This window comes from Macrobrachium nipponense, chromosome 49 (genome assembly GCF_015104395.2).
Source record: "Macrobrachium nipponense isolate FS-2020 chromosome 49, ASM1510439v2, whole genome shotgun sequence".
NCBI lineage: Eukaryota > Metazoa > Arthropoda > Malacostraca > Decapoda > Palaemonidae > Macrobrachium > Macrobrachium nipponense.
Genome location: NC_087224.1, coordinates 9,360,544 through 9,378,244, shown reverse-complemented (window position 1 = coordinate 9,378,244; position 17,701 = coordinate 9,360,544). Strand labels below are relative to the sequence as shown.

General features: G+C 39.8%; 1 protein-coding gene across 1 annotated transcript; it reads left to right on the top strand.

Moving 5' to 3' along the window:
* The first annotated feature begins 667 nt into the window (after positions 1-667).
* LOC135205325 (beta-1,3-galactosyltransferase 5-like) lies at positions 668-15,969 on the top strand. Its single transcript, XM_064235768.1, has 7 exons — positions 668-892; positions 6,633-6,750; positions 9,518-9,723; positions 10,540-10,625; positions 12,420-12,545; positions 13,428-13,578; positions 14,378-15,969. Exons 2-7 carry the CDS (start codon positions 6,741-6,743, stop codon positions 14,924-14,926), a joined length of 1,128 nt encoding a protein of 375 aa, XP_064091838.1. The 5' UTR covers positions 668-892; positions 6,633-6,740; the 3' UTR covers positions 14,927-15,969.
* The last annotated feature ends 1,732 nt before the right edge of the window (positions 15,970-17,701 follow it).

Here is a 17,701-nt window from a genome sequence, read left to right as displayed (position 1 = left end):
GCTGATTTCCCTCCTTTGAATTCGTGTCTTTACCTGCTCGTTTCTGCAAGAAAGTCTCTTACTTATATATATATATATATATATATATATATATATATATATATATATATATATATATATATATATATATCTCATTCTAGTTAGACTGTTATTCAGTCAAGCTTATTAATGCTGCATCTATCTTGCAAATTGAAAGGTTGAAGCGCAGTTGCAATGCCTTAATACCCTAACACTCTTCTCTTTGCATTTTAGTACATTTTTATGCAGTAACTTATTTTTTATTTTTTGATAAGTGAGATATCTCGTTCGTATTCTTTGGAGGCTTCAATTTCAAGTCAATGGCCCCTTTGATAATTAGATATATTGAACATCATACATATATTCATCTAGGGACGTATCCGGTTATCATGAGGTCGTGAGAGACAGTCGTGATGATGAAGTGTTGACCTCCGTTCGGGTCAATCTGTGGAAACACAATGCAGGGCAGGAGCCATTCGTCCTTCCAGCTTGGAATTTACAGGAATTTGGACGACTAGTATCGGAACTCGTTGGCCGGCACACACTTATACACGCGTGTAAGTGTGAAGTCTAATTTTCGTCATCGGTATACCAGATGTGCTCGAGTCGTCGAGGTTGAACGGACACGAGTGATGCTATTGCAATCGTTAAGTGCACCAATCTGGACCCAAAGCTGGTCTGACTGACACCGAAAAGCGCATCGTTCAATGTGTAAAGAAAGGCGGACGAAACATATGAAAACCTGTCGACTAATTAGGGTGAGAGCGAAATTATTGACAGGGCTCTCACAGGTGTTGATTGACGGTTGACGCCGAGTCCTCAGCGCCAGTGTCTTCCCGAGTCTCTGCCAAGTGGAGGAGGTGGATTGTTCGATGTGAGTTAAGTGGATAAGTAGCCAGGGAAACAGATCGAGAATTGTCTTTTCTCTGACCTTTTCTGTGAGTGAAAGCCACCCCGCCCCCGCCTCCCATGTCACACCAAACTAGTTCCTAGGGCGTCTTACCCCGTCCGAGTCGTAAAACGAGTTGCGGTCGGGGTAGAACGTGTCATATTGGCCTAATAATGCCTCAAATACGATCCTAGTATGTTCATAGAAAGTTCTCAATACGTCCACCTCGTCTGTATCCCGTCCGCTGTCCGTTCGTGTAAAGATGGACGGTGAGAAAAGGTGGCACAGTTTCCAAGCCCGTTCGTGCCTTCGTGGTCAGTTTCGATCCGTTCGTATCTATAGTTCTACTCCGTTGCCAGCAGGTTCGAACCTATTCTTACTCGTTCGTAACTCGACCACTTAGTTCACAGTCGGTTCATTTCGTCCTGAAGTGTGGAACATAATTACAATCAGATTCTCGTCCGACGGCTGTTGAAAAAATTCCAGCGGGTTTTTTGTCAGTTTCCCATTCCCGCCTCTAATTTTCTGATATTTCTTTCTATACACAAAACAAACCATTTACTCTGTAGTTTTGAAGCTCTCTTAAAGGTACATGCATTCAGCCAAATCTCTAATGTATATAAGGTGTGTAAATCTTTTCATTTACATTGTATGAAATCGAGAGGCACTTGACTCCAAACAAGAACAATTGTCCATAAGAATCTCGAAATGCATTTACTGCACGGCGCTTGTAAAAACCGACATTATCGGTCAATTCTCTTCAAACTGCCGTCGTCTCATTGTCGAATTCATACCAAGATTCTTTTCATACAAAAATGTAACTTTTACAGATTGAAATCTGAGGAAGTTGTATTCCTGTTCATGGTGTCTTTCGTATTCTGCTTCGCTCACACACACACACACACACACACATACACGTGTGTGTGTTTGTACAATTTTTATCTTTACCGCAACGAACGCAATTCGAATATCTTCGATTCATCGATACATCTGTCCATATTAGAGTAAGGCAATTATTATTATTATTATTATTATTATTTTATTATTATTATTATTATTATTATTGATTATTATTATTATTATTATTTTGTTCTAAAGGGTCCACAATAATACAGTGTAAAAGTCCGTGTATAATTTTGAAGACTTTACAGAAAGCTTTCGAACCCTTCCCTGGGTTCATCTTCAGTCCCTGAAGATGAACCCAAGGGTAAGGGTTCGAAAGCTTTCTGTAAAGTCTTCAAAATTATACACGACTTTTTTACACTTTGTATTATTGTGGACCCTTTAGAACATTATATATACTCGCGTGATAGAGAGTTTTCCCTATATTATTATATTATTATTTTATTATTATTATTATTATTATTATTATTATTATTTATTATTATTATTATTTTATTAAAAGTGATTGCTGCCTCAGCTGCATTAATTTCATAAAGGTTCTTCTCTATTTTTCTAATTATTGTTTTATCAATGTTACTTAAACTGGTGAGCAACGCACCGAAGGTTGACATATCTCAATTATGTAATAGTCAAAGCCGATTGGATTTTTATTGGTAAAAAATTCTAGTAGGGGTAATAAAATACTCGGGTATATCCCGTAGAGTTTATTGCAGGTAGAATTGATATTAAATTCTATTCTTTTCAATTCTTTTTGTGGGGCTGCGACGTTTCGTCTGAAAAACCTCAGACATCCTTTTAGGCGGAGGTGGGTGAAGGACTGAAGTGAGAGGGTGAGTCTGTCTGCTTTTATTGTGGCTAGAGAATAGAGAGTTGCTTTATGATTGGCTGCCTGGCTGCGGCTGAAGCCAACTCCTGAGCACATGCCCAACAGGCATGCCGATCTTCTCAGCTGCATACCATCATGCCGGGCTTCATTTTGATTGGTCAAAGGCCGCGTGACGTCACTGCTGGTATTATTCATGGTATTAATGTCGTCTCCGGTGTTATTTTCCTCTTTAGTTGGGGCGTTTTCATGCGGCGATATGGTGAAGTTTGCCATTACTGGTGTGTTCCGTCGCATGCAGGTCGGGAGCAAAAAGGCCTCCTGCGTCATATTCATGGAGGGCTTTTGCTCCTGGATGAATAACGCCTCCAGGAGGCGCCGACGGCAAGGGTCAGGTGCTCTCCCTATTATCCTAGTGTTGCGGATAATACAGACGCAGGAGATTGTGTCTCGGTGGGCGGTGAGGGCGTGAATTTTTATAGCCCCTTCTTGGGCTTGATAGGAGATTCTCTTTGCAAGACGCATAGTAGTCATTCCAATATACTTCCCAGGACATCCTCGGGTGGGGCATATGTATTGGTATACTACGTTCGTTTGCTTGAGGGGTCTCCTGATGGCAGTGAGGGGTTATTTTTCATGATTAGGTCTCTTGTTTTCCTGTTTTTGTAGTATATTATAAGGTCCAACATCTTGCCTTCTTCAATGGGGAGGATGTTCTTCATCAACTTCTCCTTGCAGTACTGGGAGTGCATGAAGGCTCTTATAAAATATATTGATGTTCTCGGTGCGGTGGGGTCGTGGGTCTTCTTCCTCATTTGAGTACCAAATGAGGAAGAAGACCCACGACCCCGCCCCACCGAGAACATCAAAATATATTATAAGGCCTAATCATGAAAAATAACCCCTCACCGCCATCAGGAGACCCCATCAAGCAGTCAAACGTAGTATACCAATACATATGCCCCGCTCGAGGATGTCCTGGGAAGTACATTGGAATGACTACTATGCGTCTTGTGAAGAGAATCTCCAGTCACGCCCAAGAAGGGGCTATCAAGAATCACGCCCTCACCGCCCACCAATACACAATCTCCCGCATCTGTATTATCCACAACACTAGTATAATAGGGAGAGCACCCGATCCTCGCCGTCTGCACTTCTGGAGGCGTTACTCATCCAGGAGCAAAAGCCCTCCATGAATACGACGCAGGAGGCCTTTTTGCTCCCGACCTGCATGCGACATAACACACCAGTAACTACAAACTTCACCATATCTCCGCACGAAAACGCCCAAGTCAAGAGGAAAATAACACCGAAGATGAAATTAAAACCATGAATAATACCAGCAGTGACGTCACACGGCCTTTGACCAATCAAAATGAAGCCCGGCGTGATGGTATGCAACTGAGAAGATTGGCACGCCTGTTGAGCATGCGCTCGGGAGCTGGCTTCAGCCAGCAGCCAGGCAGCCAATCATAAAGCAGCTCCCCATTCACTAGCCAATGAAAAGGCAGCGGCACGAAGCCCCCCACTGCACCACCACAATAAAAGCCGACAGACTCACCCTCTCACTTCAGTCCTTCACCCACCTCTGCCTAAGAGGATGTCTGAGGTTTTTCAGACGAAACGTCGCGGCCCCACAAAAAGAATAGAAAAGAATAGAATTTAATATCAATTCTACCTGCAATAAACTCTACGGGATATACCCAAAAATATGACTACCCCCACTGGAATTTTTTACCAATAAAAATCCAATTGGCTTTGACTATTACATAACTGAGAGTGTCAACCTTCGGTGCGTTGCTCACCAGTTTAAGCAACAATGAGAAAATAATAATTAGAAAAATAGAGAAGAACTTTTATAAAATTAATGCAGCTGAGGCAGCAATTTCTTTTAATAAAACATGTTTGAGAGAGGGTTTAATTCCAGCATATTTTTATTATTATTATAAATTCAACTTTACGACATTTTCCTCAAAAGGTTTAGAGCCAGAATAAAAAAAATACAATCATGCTGTTTTCATGTTTAGATCAGCTACCGGACTTCAGACATCGTCATATCTTTTCACTTAGGCCTCCGATTTAAGTGTCTGGATTATATACCTTTCCTATAGTATAATACCAATCTGTGGTGAGGATTTTGTTGGGACGAAAGTCATTAACGTGCAATGCCAATCTCCCATTCTAAGGAAAATTCTATGGAATACAGGTCGTTGTTATATAACACAACTGAAGGGAATTACTCTGAAATATTTACTAAATGTGGTTTTCATGTATACAGTTGTTAACAATCAATATTTAAAAAGTTTTTCAATATATTTTTAGAAACGTGGCATTCATGGTGCCACATCTACAAATTCGATTCCCAGGTCAAGTATTGAAATCTATATCCGTCAGTTAAGAAACAATAAACCCTTCGTTTATCTCTTAAGAATGATCAAATCTTATAAACTGGAGTCCTTTATAGTAAAGATGAGGATTAGCGGATGGAAATATAGTTGGCGCTCAAACATGTGTGTGTGTGTGTTTGTATGTGTGTATCATTAATTACTTTAAAGATGTTTGTTATCTGAACTTTTCTATAAATAGAGAAATTTGAATATGAGATTGGTTTTTTTTTTCATCTATGATGTTATTTTTTTCTTGTGTAGATTGTTTCAAGACAACGGTCAACTGAATATGGAAAATAAAATATTCTGGTGATAAGACGAAAAAAATCTAAATACCGTGGTTAGGATTGAAATTGGTCTGGCGTTGCCAAACATCAATCTATCAAAATTTTGAATGAGGTAAAGGGAGCAGTTTAGTGACTGAAATTAATAGATTTGCTGCAGACAGGATTGAATCACGATTGTCGTACACAGATCCCGATGAGTATTGTGTTAAGCCAGTCATTGACATTAACCTTATATAAAGTGAAGAAATGATGGTTATTGAATTGTCACCGTCAAATGAATCACGAAGTGTCTGATGGTTAGTGCTCCTCATCATTCAAGGAAAGTACATAGACTGAGTACCAGCGATGTCAAGCAAAAAAGCAGTAATTAATTACAGAATAGCTCATCTCTGTAAGTGCGAAACCAACAAAGAAAATTTCGAAAATCCAACTTTTAGAGAGAGTAAAGGAGGACTACGTTAAAATGAAAAAACACTTAAATTTTAATGCCAATACACATTGTATGAAAGCGCCTCAGTGGTGTGGTTGGTATGGTCTTTACCTGCCACCTCGGTGGCCGCGAGTTCGATTCTCGACTATTCCATTGAGGGGTGAGAGATGTGTATTTCTGGTGATAGAAGTTCACTCTCGACGTGGTTCGGAAGTCACGTAAAGCCGTTGGTCCCTTTGCTGAATAACCACTGGTTCCATGCAACGTAAAAACACCATACAAACACACTGTATGATAAATATCTGAATAAACGAAAGATAAATTATACCAGCGAACCGCTGGTCTAATAACCACAACTGAAATGGGCCATCCGCCAACACCCACCCCCCCCTCCCCCCCCCCCGCCCCCCTCGCCAGACTCTGAAAGGAGGATAATCTGTACAGGACATAGGTTTTGACTTTAGGGGATTCAGTAAGAAATACAGAGCTATGACGACTTTGGCCGCCTCGACAAAGAACTTGAAGATATGGCAACGTGTGTTTTCGTTTTTGAAGGCGCCAAACCCTCACCGCAGATTGGTATTACTAAACTAATTTGGGTGTGTTGAATTCAAATTTATAAATAGTTTTGCTCTATCACCTCTAGTTTTCTGGCTTTTAAATAGTCTCATTTTAGTATAAACAGAGAATATATGTGCACATTTCAAGAGTTGCAGCAGCTTATAACAGATAAAACAGGATAGATAACTAGAGGTGATGAGTAAAAACGGATTTCAAATTTGAATTCAGCACCCCCAAATTAGGTAAAAACGGGTATTTTTGTACTTGCCTCAATTTCTTTGTAAACCAGTAATTATGGTTGTTTTTTTGACGTGATTTTTTCTGTCTACCACAGCTGATGAAAAGTGTCGTAAGCAATCCAGAGAAGAAGAAGAAATTTCCCAGAGAAAATAGCACCATTTTGAATGTGATTTGATAACCGGAGCTCCTTAACCAGCTGACCATGAGAAGAGGTAAGAAAGTGAGTGTGTTTCGTAAGGGACCTCGGGAACCTTTGATTCCTGACTGATGTCTGCGTCATTCATTTGGACTAATTCCCACTTTGGTGTGACTTCATTCCCGAGTAATGAGTGATTCCAAGACGTGAGTCGAGCATTGGCCATTTGAGAATAATATGCTTCAGTTACTTTCTATAAGAATGCAAGAGCTGTTCGTCAGTTAAAACGAATCCAAGTAAGAAGAAATGTCACAGAAAAAAATCACAGAAAAAGTCAGAGAAAAAAATTACGGAAAAAAATCACAGGAAAAAAGTCACAGAAAAAAATCACAAGACAAAAGTCACATTAATCTTTCCTTTAATAACTTCCTGGCTGGTAACCCCATTTAATAACACTCTTGTTCACAACCTGTTTGATAACTCTTTTGTTCACAGCCTTTGATAACTCTCGCGATAACAAATCCAGTTGTAGAAGAACTCCCTGGTCCACAACCACAGTATAACGACTCTTAGTAACGTAACTTCCTCTCGATAACTTTAGTGTTCACCAACTCTGTTTGATGACACTTGCTGTGCAACTTTTCTTTTTAAGCCTTTCAACAGCACTTTTTCCTTTTGATATCTCTATCACCCGGGAGCAATACTAGATGTATACTGGTATTGCACCAGCTCCAGTTCTTTAGCCATGCTCCTAGGTTAGGTTAGGTTATGTTAGATTAGGTTAGGTTAGGTTATGTTATGTTAGATTAGACTCGGTTTGGTTAGGTTAGGTTGGATTATGTTAGATTAGGTTAGGTTAGGTTATGTTATGTTAGATTAGGTTAGGTTGGGTTAGGTTAGATTAGGTTAGGTTATGTTAGATTAGGTTAAGTTAGGTTGGGTTAGGTTAGGTTTTGTAGGATTAGATTAGGTTAGGTTAGGTTTTGTTAGATTAGATTAGGTTAGGTTGGGTTAGGTTAGTTCAAAGATAATTCCTGGGGTTAAGGTCCCGGTGATGTCACCCTGGATTATAACCTCAGCTGTGTCACTCTCAAGTTCACAATCTCCGTTTGATTAAGGGATCCACAACCACCATTTGATCGATTTTGTGATGTGTGCAACTTGCGAAAGGAGAAATTGGCCGGAGATAATTCCAAAACATTCGTGATACATCTTATTCATGAACTTTTCGTAGTTGAAAAATTATACAGACGAGCGTCTCTAACTGTCATCATTATTCATTCCAACACTTGTCGGGAACATATGTTCACAGGTGCAAAGATCAATTTCGAGAAAGTGAGGAACATATGTAAATCATTGATAATTATCTCTCTCTCTCTCTCTCTCTCTCTCTCTCTCTCTCTCTCTCTCTCTCTCTCTCTCTGATGAGTGATTTCTTAAACTGTGGACCTTTATCAATACGAAACTCAATGAAACGAAAAGGAAGACTCCCTGAAAAAAGCGATCAGTCAGCCTCAGACTCCCGGAACTTCATTAGAATCAGGGGAAATCGCAGAAAGGGGAGAATTCCAAAGCAGAGAGTATGAAGGAGCCATAAAGGACGAAGAGAAGTCCAGTGGAGGCCGTAAGTTGAATGCTCTCGATCCAACCCAGCCAGAAGCAATTAGACTCGATTCAATGAAATGATTTACTACATCACGAGAACGATTTAGTGTGGCAGGTGTCTCCATTCACGACTCAGCGGCGTGGTTGGTATGGCATTAGCGTCCCACCTCGGTGGTCGCGGGTTCGATTCTCGGCCCTTCCATTGAGGAGTGAGAGATGTGTATATCTGGTGATAGAAGTTCATTCTCGACGTGGTTCGGAGGTCACATAAAGCCGTTGGTCCCGTTGCTGAATAACCACTGGTTCCATGCAACGTAAAAGCACCATACAAACAAACAAACAAATGAGTCATGTTGACGCAATTTTAACTCCTGAAAATCAGCTGAGTATATCATGAAATTATTTGCAGGGCAGTTCAAGAACCATTGCAGAAATTATATGCTCCTGTCCTGAGACGGCTGTACAAAACCAGCCGTCATTACCATACGTAACATCTCAGGACTGCAGGATTATGACACAACCTTATGTATATTTCGAACAACATTTCAAACTATTGGCATCTCAGTATTGGAGAATCGTGATGACTATTTTTTACTTGATTATTATTATTATTATTATTATTATTATTATTATTATTATTATTCTTAGTATTAGTATTATATTCCGAGGATGAATCCTGTTCAAACGGAACAAGTCCACCTAAAGGGTCACTGACTTGAAAGTCAGGCTTCCAAAGAGTATTATTCAGGTGTTCATTCAAAAGAGGCAACATAAGGTAAAGGTAAATACAAAAGGAAGAGACCAGATTATTAGAAAAACAGATAAATGAATAAATAAAAAAGTTAGTAAAATATTAAAATATAAATTGAACTGTAGAAACCAAAGTCAGGAGGAATATGTGCATGCAAGCACCGCTGGCTGCAGCAGAGGCATTATGGAATGGAATATAGCGAGTTGAGGCCAGAGGCCAAGCACTGGGACCTATGAGGTCACTCAGCGCTGGAAAGGAAAGTGACAGTAGGTAGGTTTGAAAGATGTAACAGGAGGAAAACCTCAGAGCAGTTGCACTTTGAAATAAATCTTAGGAGAGAGTGGATAGCAAGATGGAAGAAAGAGAGTATGAACGGAGGTACAGTAAAAGGAATGAAAGGGGTTGCAGCTAGCGGCCTGAGGGACGCCGCAGAGAACCTTGAGTAATCCCTGCAGAGAGGCATAATGACAACGTCTTGTACTTACAGGCATAATCAGAATCCTCTACGTCTTGGGGGCGCTTATCGGTTTAATCTTGCCAGTATCGTGGATGATTGCAGAACACCTAGAGACTCCCGCCCTTCGGGAGAGACCTCCCAGACGCGGCGGCAATAGTGACAACAAGACCCAGAGAAATACAACGTTCCTGCGTCGCGTAACTGTTGGAGTAGACATCAATCGGTTCGACTTCCAGGTAAAACATTGAGTTCAGTCTTGTCTCCTGCAATCTTTAGCCATTTTCTGGTTCCGTCAGCACCCTATTTTCATGGCTGGGGAAATGAGACTTGAAAGAATTCGTTTTCTTTTTATTCTTGGTGTCTTTCGGTTTCCCTCGAGCGTTGCTCTGCTTCCTGTCGCGTTGCAAACCTTTTCTTGTTTTACAAATAGATGTTCTGTTCTCAGGCACTTGCTACGCTATAGTTAAGGACCTTTTCGACTTGTACCGTGCGTTGAATCTTTTTCAATAATAATAATAAAGTCTTACTATGTGTTGCAGAGGATTAGAGGGCTTGATGTGGATCTCTGGACTCTGACCCGCCGACAAAGACGAAAAATATAACGATAATATTTTATTTCCTATAGCACCCATCCACTCCTCCAGTGGAAGGTCTGCTGTCTATTGCGTCAGTCAAGCCAGTCTCAATTTTTCCCTTTCCTGTGCAATGTAGGAACATCAGACTATAATCCTATCAGTGTAATTGTGTACTTCTAAAGGAGAGAAAACTATGTGTCTTATGGGCTTATGTTATTTGCCCTTGAAGCTGTATTTTTCTTGATGTATTTTTCTTTTTAAGCCATGTACTTGCAAGAACAGAAGAGATTACTGTCCACTTTGTTTATTTTGCATTATGTCTCTTTGTGGACAAATTTGCACTAATGATTGTATATATTTGTCAGTAAAATAACTAACTAACTATATGTATGTATATAATATGTATGTGTGTGTGCAGCTTCTCACAAAGCCTTCCTCGAGAGGGAGGACAACTGTAACAATCTCTGCCCCCGACAGGCGGCCTTCGTACGAGAGGACAATGAGGTCGAGAATAAGTTCCCGGAGGAGAACCCCGAGGCCTTCCATCACAAACAGCAGCTTCGGTAAGGGCCGAGTATCGCTAGGATACACCAGTTCTCCTGGGCATTCAGATGTGAGGGAGATTTGTGCCTCTGTAGATCAAATAAAATCGATGCTTACATCCCGGGTGACATCCAGACTCATCGTCGAACTTGTTTACATGTGTAGTAGATACGGACGGAGTTTTAGAATTGCATTTATTGATATGTTGATGTGACATAGGAGTACCCAGATTCATTGGAATTATTTCAATGTAGTTCACTTAAGCATCCTCAAACTTCCATACAGATATATATGGAGGCAATTTCGTGAGAGAGTAAAAGAGATCCTATACAGGGTGTTTCGAAATTAGAGCTCCACCGCCCCCCCCCCCCCCCTCTACAGCATAAACTAAAATTGATATGGACAAAAACAAAAGTAATTCAGAACAGGTATTTATTTAAGTTTCTCTCCAAGCATTTAATATTTTGTGTGGCCTCCATCTGCCTGTACCACAACCTGCATTCTTGATGGGTATGATTTCAACAAATCGCAAAAAAGCTGAGACTCAAACTCCATTTCCCTGAGCACTTTGGTCACCTCTCTTCACAGTTCGTTGAGGCTTAGTATACCATCATAGTTCACTGTGCGCACTTCAACGCGATCCTTTAAGATACTACGAATGTTTTCACACACATTAAGGTCAGGGGAGCTACCTGGAAATTCTCTTGACAAGAAGAAATCGATGCCACTGTTTCGAAGCAGCTCCTGTGTCTGAAGAGCCTTGAAACATGGTGCCTTATCATGCAAAAATGTGACTTCTTCAACAGATAACACATTTTCAGGATCTTTGAGGAAAGGAAATATTCCACCAGTAAGCATAGGTTCTCTGAAGTATTTGCCATTCTATGACTCCTTTTTCTTTGATGATCCACATTAACCGTTTGGCTGTGAAACAGAAAAATTCCCAAACATTCAGGAAATTTCACATCTTGGCGATAGTGCACGTCATCACTGATACCATCCAACTTTGTAGCCCATATGATGTCATTTTTATGATTTGGCTTCCCGACTGTGTAAATGAAGAATTCATCTTATGCGGCAACATGGAAAAAGTCAGCTTCATCCCAATCTTTAAGAAATGAACCACAAAACCATGCATGGTCTTCTCTCTGTTGCTGAGTAATGTTGGGCTTGCTGATAACATGAAATAGCTTGATACCAGATTTTTTTAACTCATGATATACAGCACTATAACAGTTCTCTTCTTTCCCGTTTTTGTTTCTAGTTCAAGCGCCAATTTACGTAAAGACTTTCTTGGTCTACCCACTGCCTCAGATATGATGTCTTTTGACTCCTGAGAAAGGATTTCAGGTCTTCCAAGATTTCCACTCTTTTCGCAATGACAATCATATGGATTTTTGTTCCAGTTTATTTTAACAAAGAATTCATCTCTTTTAATGTATTTAGCTATCCAGGAACGTGAAATGAAGGATGCACCAGCAGCCCTGGCCTCTCTGAAGGTTATAGCCCAGATTCAGTCAATCCATTTGATTTCCTCCGGCCATGCCTGTATCTAACTCCGTCACTCAGTCTGAAAATACAAGAAATGTAAAATGAAAAATAGCTTAATAGAAACTTAAGATAATGTACTTGGAGATAGGCTATAGTAGAAAACTTCATAACTTTCCATTTGTTCTGTGGAGGGTGGGGCTCTAATTTCGAAACACCCAGTAGATAACTTTCGAAGTGATTTCACGGACGGCACTGCCAATAACAGGCAGTTCAGCGTCCGCCTTCTTCCCTGAGAACCTTTTCCTTACAGATTTCATCCACAGGTACCTGATAGAGGAGCCAAACTTGTGCAAAGAAAGGCCTGATCTGCACATCATTTCTTACGTTCATTCAGCTGTGCACAAAAAGGAAAATCGTCAGCTGATACGTGACACTTGGGGCAACATAAAGTGAGTGGAAATATGTTCTTTTTTAGCTGTCTTCAACTGTTTCATTATTATTGTATTATTACTCAGAAGAGGAACCCTGTTCACAATGAACGGGCCCACCACAGGGGCCATTGACTTGATATTCAAACTTCCAGAGAATATGTGGTGTTCATCAGGAAGAAGTAACATGAAGTAGAAGGGAAATGCTGAAAGAAAAGATCTCACTTTAAAAAAAATAGATAAATGAATTGATAAATAGATAGAAATGAGTCTCTTTAAACACTTTCCCCAGAGAGCGAGAGAGAGACCATGCTTGTTTTGATAGGTAATTGAGCTCTTACTTGCCCCATGGGACTTGAGATATATCTATCATTAGTTAATACAAATTTATGTTAAATTTCACTGCCTACCCAATGTATTATGTTTCTCAGTTACAGAAAAATTCCCGTTCGGATTGTTTCTTTTCGTCATGACCCCTTTGGGTGTTTGCCGATTTGTATTTTGTCTATTTATCTTTATAACAAATGAATTTCACTGAAATGTGATGACTTCTGTAAATAGCTCTGCTTCCCAACTGTTTCCGAACTTCTTCTGTTATCTGACAATCTCAATGAATGAGATTCAACACTCAGAATTTTCAGACCTTTTCTCCTCTCATCCTTTATCAAAATTAACAGGAGTCTCGTTTCGTATTCGACGTAATTGCCAGATAACTTGATATGTGGATAAGTCCTCTTTATTGCATGCTTTTATTCGACTCGACTTCTGCGTCTGTTTGGGTCAAAACTTGTATCTCAAGCTCTGTCGTGTAGGCAGTTTTTCCTTAATCCCTTGGACATTCTCCATTAAATTGGAAAAAAATAAAGAAGTCTACCAGAACATGCTTCACTGCTCTGTCGACAGATACTACCCTCAAGTCCGCATGAAGGTCATCTTCGTCTTCGGCGCTGCGGCATCAAAGGAAGAACAGAAGATTATCAACGAGGAGAGCGAGAAATATCACGACATTATTCAGACGGATTTTGTGGATAGCTACAAGAATCTTTCTTATAAGGTTTGTTAAGTCTCAGCATAGATATCGATTATTCTGATAGCATACGCACACAGGCAGGCATGCACATTCATTCTCATGTGTGTGTACATATATAATATGGAACTATTAAACACATGAGTACGTGTTTCACAGAAATAAACTTCTGACTCGCACTGGGAGCGAAGCTCAGTCTGCCGAGTGGCAGCCCAAGGTGGTACCGACTCGACCACTAAAGTTGTAAAAGAAGTAAGGTTCTAAGCTCACCATACCTGAGGTTTTTCCCCGAACAGGCTTCTACCAGCGAATTCTACCCGTTATTTCCATCATATTTCACAGTGAAGGAGGAATACTAACAAAATGGTACCCACTGAATCGCTGATGGGTCGGGAAGCTGGGTAAAATTCGCTGGTTTGTTGGGATTCAGAAGACTGCCTGGGAAAAACCTTAGGTACGGTGTACTTAGGTTCCAACTTCTTTTATGGCGTTGGTAGCTGAGTCGGTATCGCCTTGGCTTGTCACTGGGTAGACTGAGGTTTATTTCCAGTGATAGGCAGAAATCTATATATAATGCTTGTGTGTAAAATGAATTCAGTATTAAATAGCTTACTCTATTCCTGCCTTCTGTTTTCCCGTAATGCCTTTATTTCTTCTTTAGTTTCATTATTCCTCACATTATTTCCACCTACTATACACCACCATTCTGCTTGATGGTGCCCTTTATGTATAAGTAATGAATGCAGCGATATCTTTTGGAGGGATGAGCCTAGCATTGCCGCCAAGCTAGATCACATCAATACGACTAAGCACCTTTGCGTTGCAGGGCGTGTCTGCTCTGCAGTGGGTGACCCAGCATTGCATGCACCCCCAGTGGATCCTGAAGAGCGATGACGATATGATCATCAACGTCTTCGCGTTGGTGGACTACCTGAAGGCTTACACGGAGGAGGAAGCCAAGAAGAACTCCGTCCCGGACAAGATCATGTGCGCCGTCTGGTGGGGGATGCCCGTCCTGAGGGGCAAGGGCTGCGCCAAGTGGTGCGTCTCCATGGACGAGTGGAGGGAGGGGACCTACCCGCCGTATTGTTCTGGCAGCGCCTTCGTCATACCGACCCACCGAGCTCCGGACCTCTACCACGCCTACTACCACGCCCCGTTCCTGTGGGTGGATGACGCTTACATCTCAGGGGTGCTGGCGAAACAAGCCGGTGTGCAGCACAAACCCCTCCACTCTCTGTACGAGCTCAATCACTTCCTCATCGAGAAGAACCTGGTCCATGGTAACCGCATCTTCTGCCACCACCCAGGAGCGGCTTCGATGAGGGAGAAGTGGTGGCCGAAAATAGTATTGAAAGAGGTTCACGGTCGATGAGCGGCCATCTTGGATCTCGTACTAGGCTGTCGTGTGGACTGTGGTGTCTAGAACCAGCTATTTTCGTCAGTTGTTTTGAGCCTCCAAGATACTTCAGTGTGCCTCAGTGTGGACCCCCCCACCTTTCTCTCTCTCTCTCTCTCACACACACACACACACACACACACAAGCTTTGTTAAATTACATACCCGCAAAATAATTATTTTGCACATAGCGACTGGCTTAAGGAATGCTCTATTTATCTTCTAAATTAATAAAAGGTATGATGCCTAGACTTTACCTTACCCTGAGTTAAAAGTGTATCATGTCACTCAAAAAAAAATGAATAAATAAATTTAACAAATAGAGAAGTTAGATATGTTAACAAGGCGAAAAGTGAAAGCAGCCAATGTGACGATGAACAGACATTTTGGGATGGAAAAAAGTAGATAAAGAAATGAGTGAACAAAATTAATCAGTAAATAAACAAATACATCAGTTAAGTATATTTGTACAGGACTTGAATTATGTAACCATATGCAGGTATTAATTGTCATTTCAAATCACCACCACAGTAACGGTTAGCATTGACAAATGTGTCCTCGGAAAATGCAAAAACTGAAAAAAAAAACTCCTACAATTATTTATTATTCTTACTTAAAATTATACGGCGATTAAGGTTGTACTCTCGGTAGATGTAGCATATAGAGGAAGGAATAATGAAAAAAATACGAAGGAGTTGGTTTTGGCTCATCGTGAATAATAATTAAAAAAATTGCTTGCATAGAATGCCTTGAATAAAGTTTGTCTGAAGTTTTGTTTAATTTGTAGACAATGGTTGGGGGGCTGGTTCCTCTATGACAGAATTTAACAGTCGATGGCCCCTTTGGTGGGCTTGTTCCATATGAATAGAGTTCATCTTCTGAATAATAATAAGTTCATGATGTTTTTTATCTCAGAGCCGAGAAAGTGTATCTTTAACCACAGCACATCAAATTCACTGGTGAGAGCGGTCGCTAATGACAAAGGAGGACTATTTTGCGTATACTGAATTTGCGCTCGTTTCTTGCATAAGATATATATATACATACATACACACATATATAATAAGATAACTAATATATATATATATAATTATATATATATATTATAATATATATAGATTATAAATATATATATATAATATATATATATATATATATTGCTCTTCCCGGATCTATACGTATTTCTCCCGTTTATACGACTTGCAGACGTTCAGACGAAGCTACACTACGGATTTCACCAATGAAAACTGTTCAAAGCTTTTTGAGACGCGTTCATATTTACAACTATGAAAACGCAGGAAACCAAAAACGAAAATTTTTTGAAAGATTTTGCTCAGTATCCCACAAAATATTATATACGATTCAGCCTACGGAGTTCAATAATGCTACTCAATAGTAACAGAGGATATTCGTCGTTATAAGCCTCAGGTACATTCTCCTGTTAAATTATAAAAAAAAAAATATAAATACATATAAAAATAAATGAAAATAACTAATAAATATGTAATATATACTTATGGTTCATATTATTATCATCAAACACAATTCTTAGGCTGTTGGACAACCTTTCGCCACTAAAATACGTAGGTAATTTTAGAATTGAAAAAAAAGAAACAATATAATGAATATATGGAACATCTTTATAACTAATAAAATTCACGTTCAATGCGTGGGATGTCCCTATGGGTTTCCCGCCCTAAAATCAGATAGGATATATATGTATATATATATATATAATATATATATATATATATATATATCTATATATATATATATACATAACATACATATATATATATATATTTACATCATATATATATATATATATATATATATATATATATAGATATATATATATATACTAACTAGTGTGAAACAAGAATGAGATGGTTCAGTCACGTGGAATACTCACACCAGTTTTATTGCATTAACTTCAACTTGCATAAAGGAAATAAGTCATTACTGTAAATTTTATTTGACCAAAGTTTGACAAACGCCGTGAGGGTATAAATAAGCTCCTTCCGCCTCAATCGCCCTTCTGTCTACAGATATCAACCCAACAGATGGGGCCGTGGTGGGGGGGAGCTCCTGTCTGATATAAGTGAGTGAGTTGTACTATTCCCACGAGGGGGTTGTGATTGACTTAATATGAAGTAAGTAATCTGTCTTAATCCTTGCTATCATTGGCCTTAGCGTATAGAATAACCCTTGCAGTCATTTAGGATCACGCTTATGAATTTGTTTGTGAGAAAATAACGCGTTTTTTGTTAGTGTTATTTATTTATTTATTTATTTAAGAATCTCGTGGCTGCATGTCCACGTCCATCTTAGCTGTCGAGTAAGGGTAGTGTGGCCCAGGCCCCAATCTCGTTTGTTATTTGTTGTGTAAATTTGTAAATACGAACCTTAGTACTCTGTTTTTTCGTAATAAAATTCCTAAAACTCGTAAGTGTTTCCAATCAAGCAGTCCTTGTGTACGGGCTGGAGCCTATCCCCTAAGGTAGGACCATCTCTGGGACTATCAGATATTTCTCAGAGTTACAACTGAGGCCGTTTGGAAGTTATGCAATACCCAATCGGTTGACATAGCCTACTACTACAGGCTTTTCAAACTGCAATGTTGACAGTAATTGACAGTTCGCCTTGGTTTTAGTGAATTCATACCAGTCCAGGTATGTTGGAATCCATAAATACTTACTTTCTCCTCTTTGGTATCTAAAAGTGTGAGAAAAATTAATAAAGAAAGAGAAAT

Bases quoted from the DNA above. Each gene is read 5' to 3' on its own strand.
- LOC135205325 (XM_064235768.1), top strand. The intron at 9,724-10,539 runs GTAAAACATTGA...TGCCCCCGACAG, and splicing joins TCAATCGGTTCGACTTCCAG to GCGGCCTTCGTACGAGAGGA. The intron at 10,626-12,419 runs GTAAGGGCCGAG...TTTCATCCACAG, and splicing joins CATCACAAACAGCAGCTTCG to GTACCTGATAGAGGAGCCAA.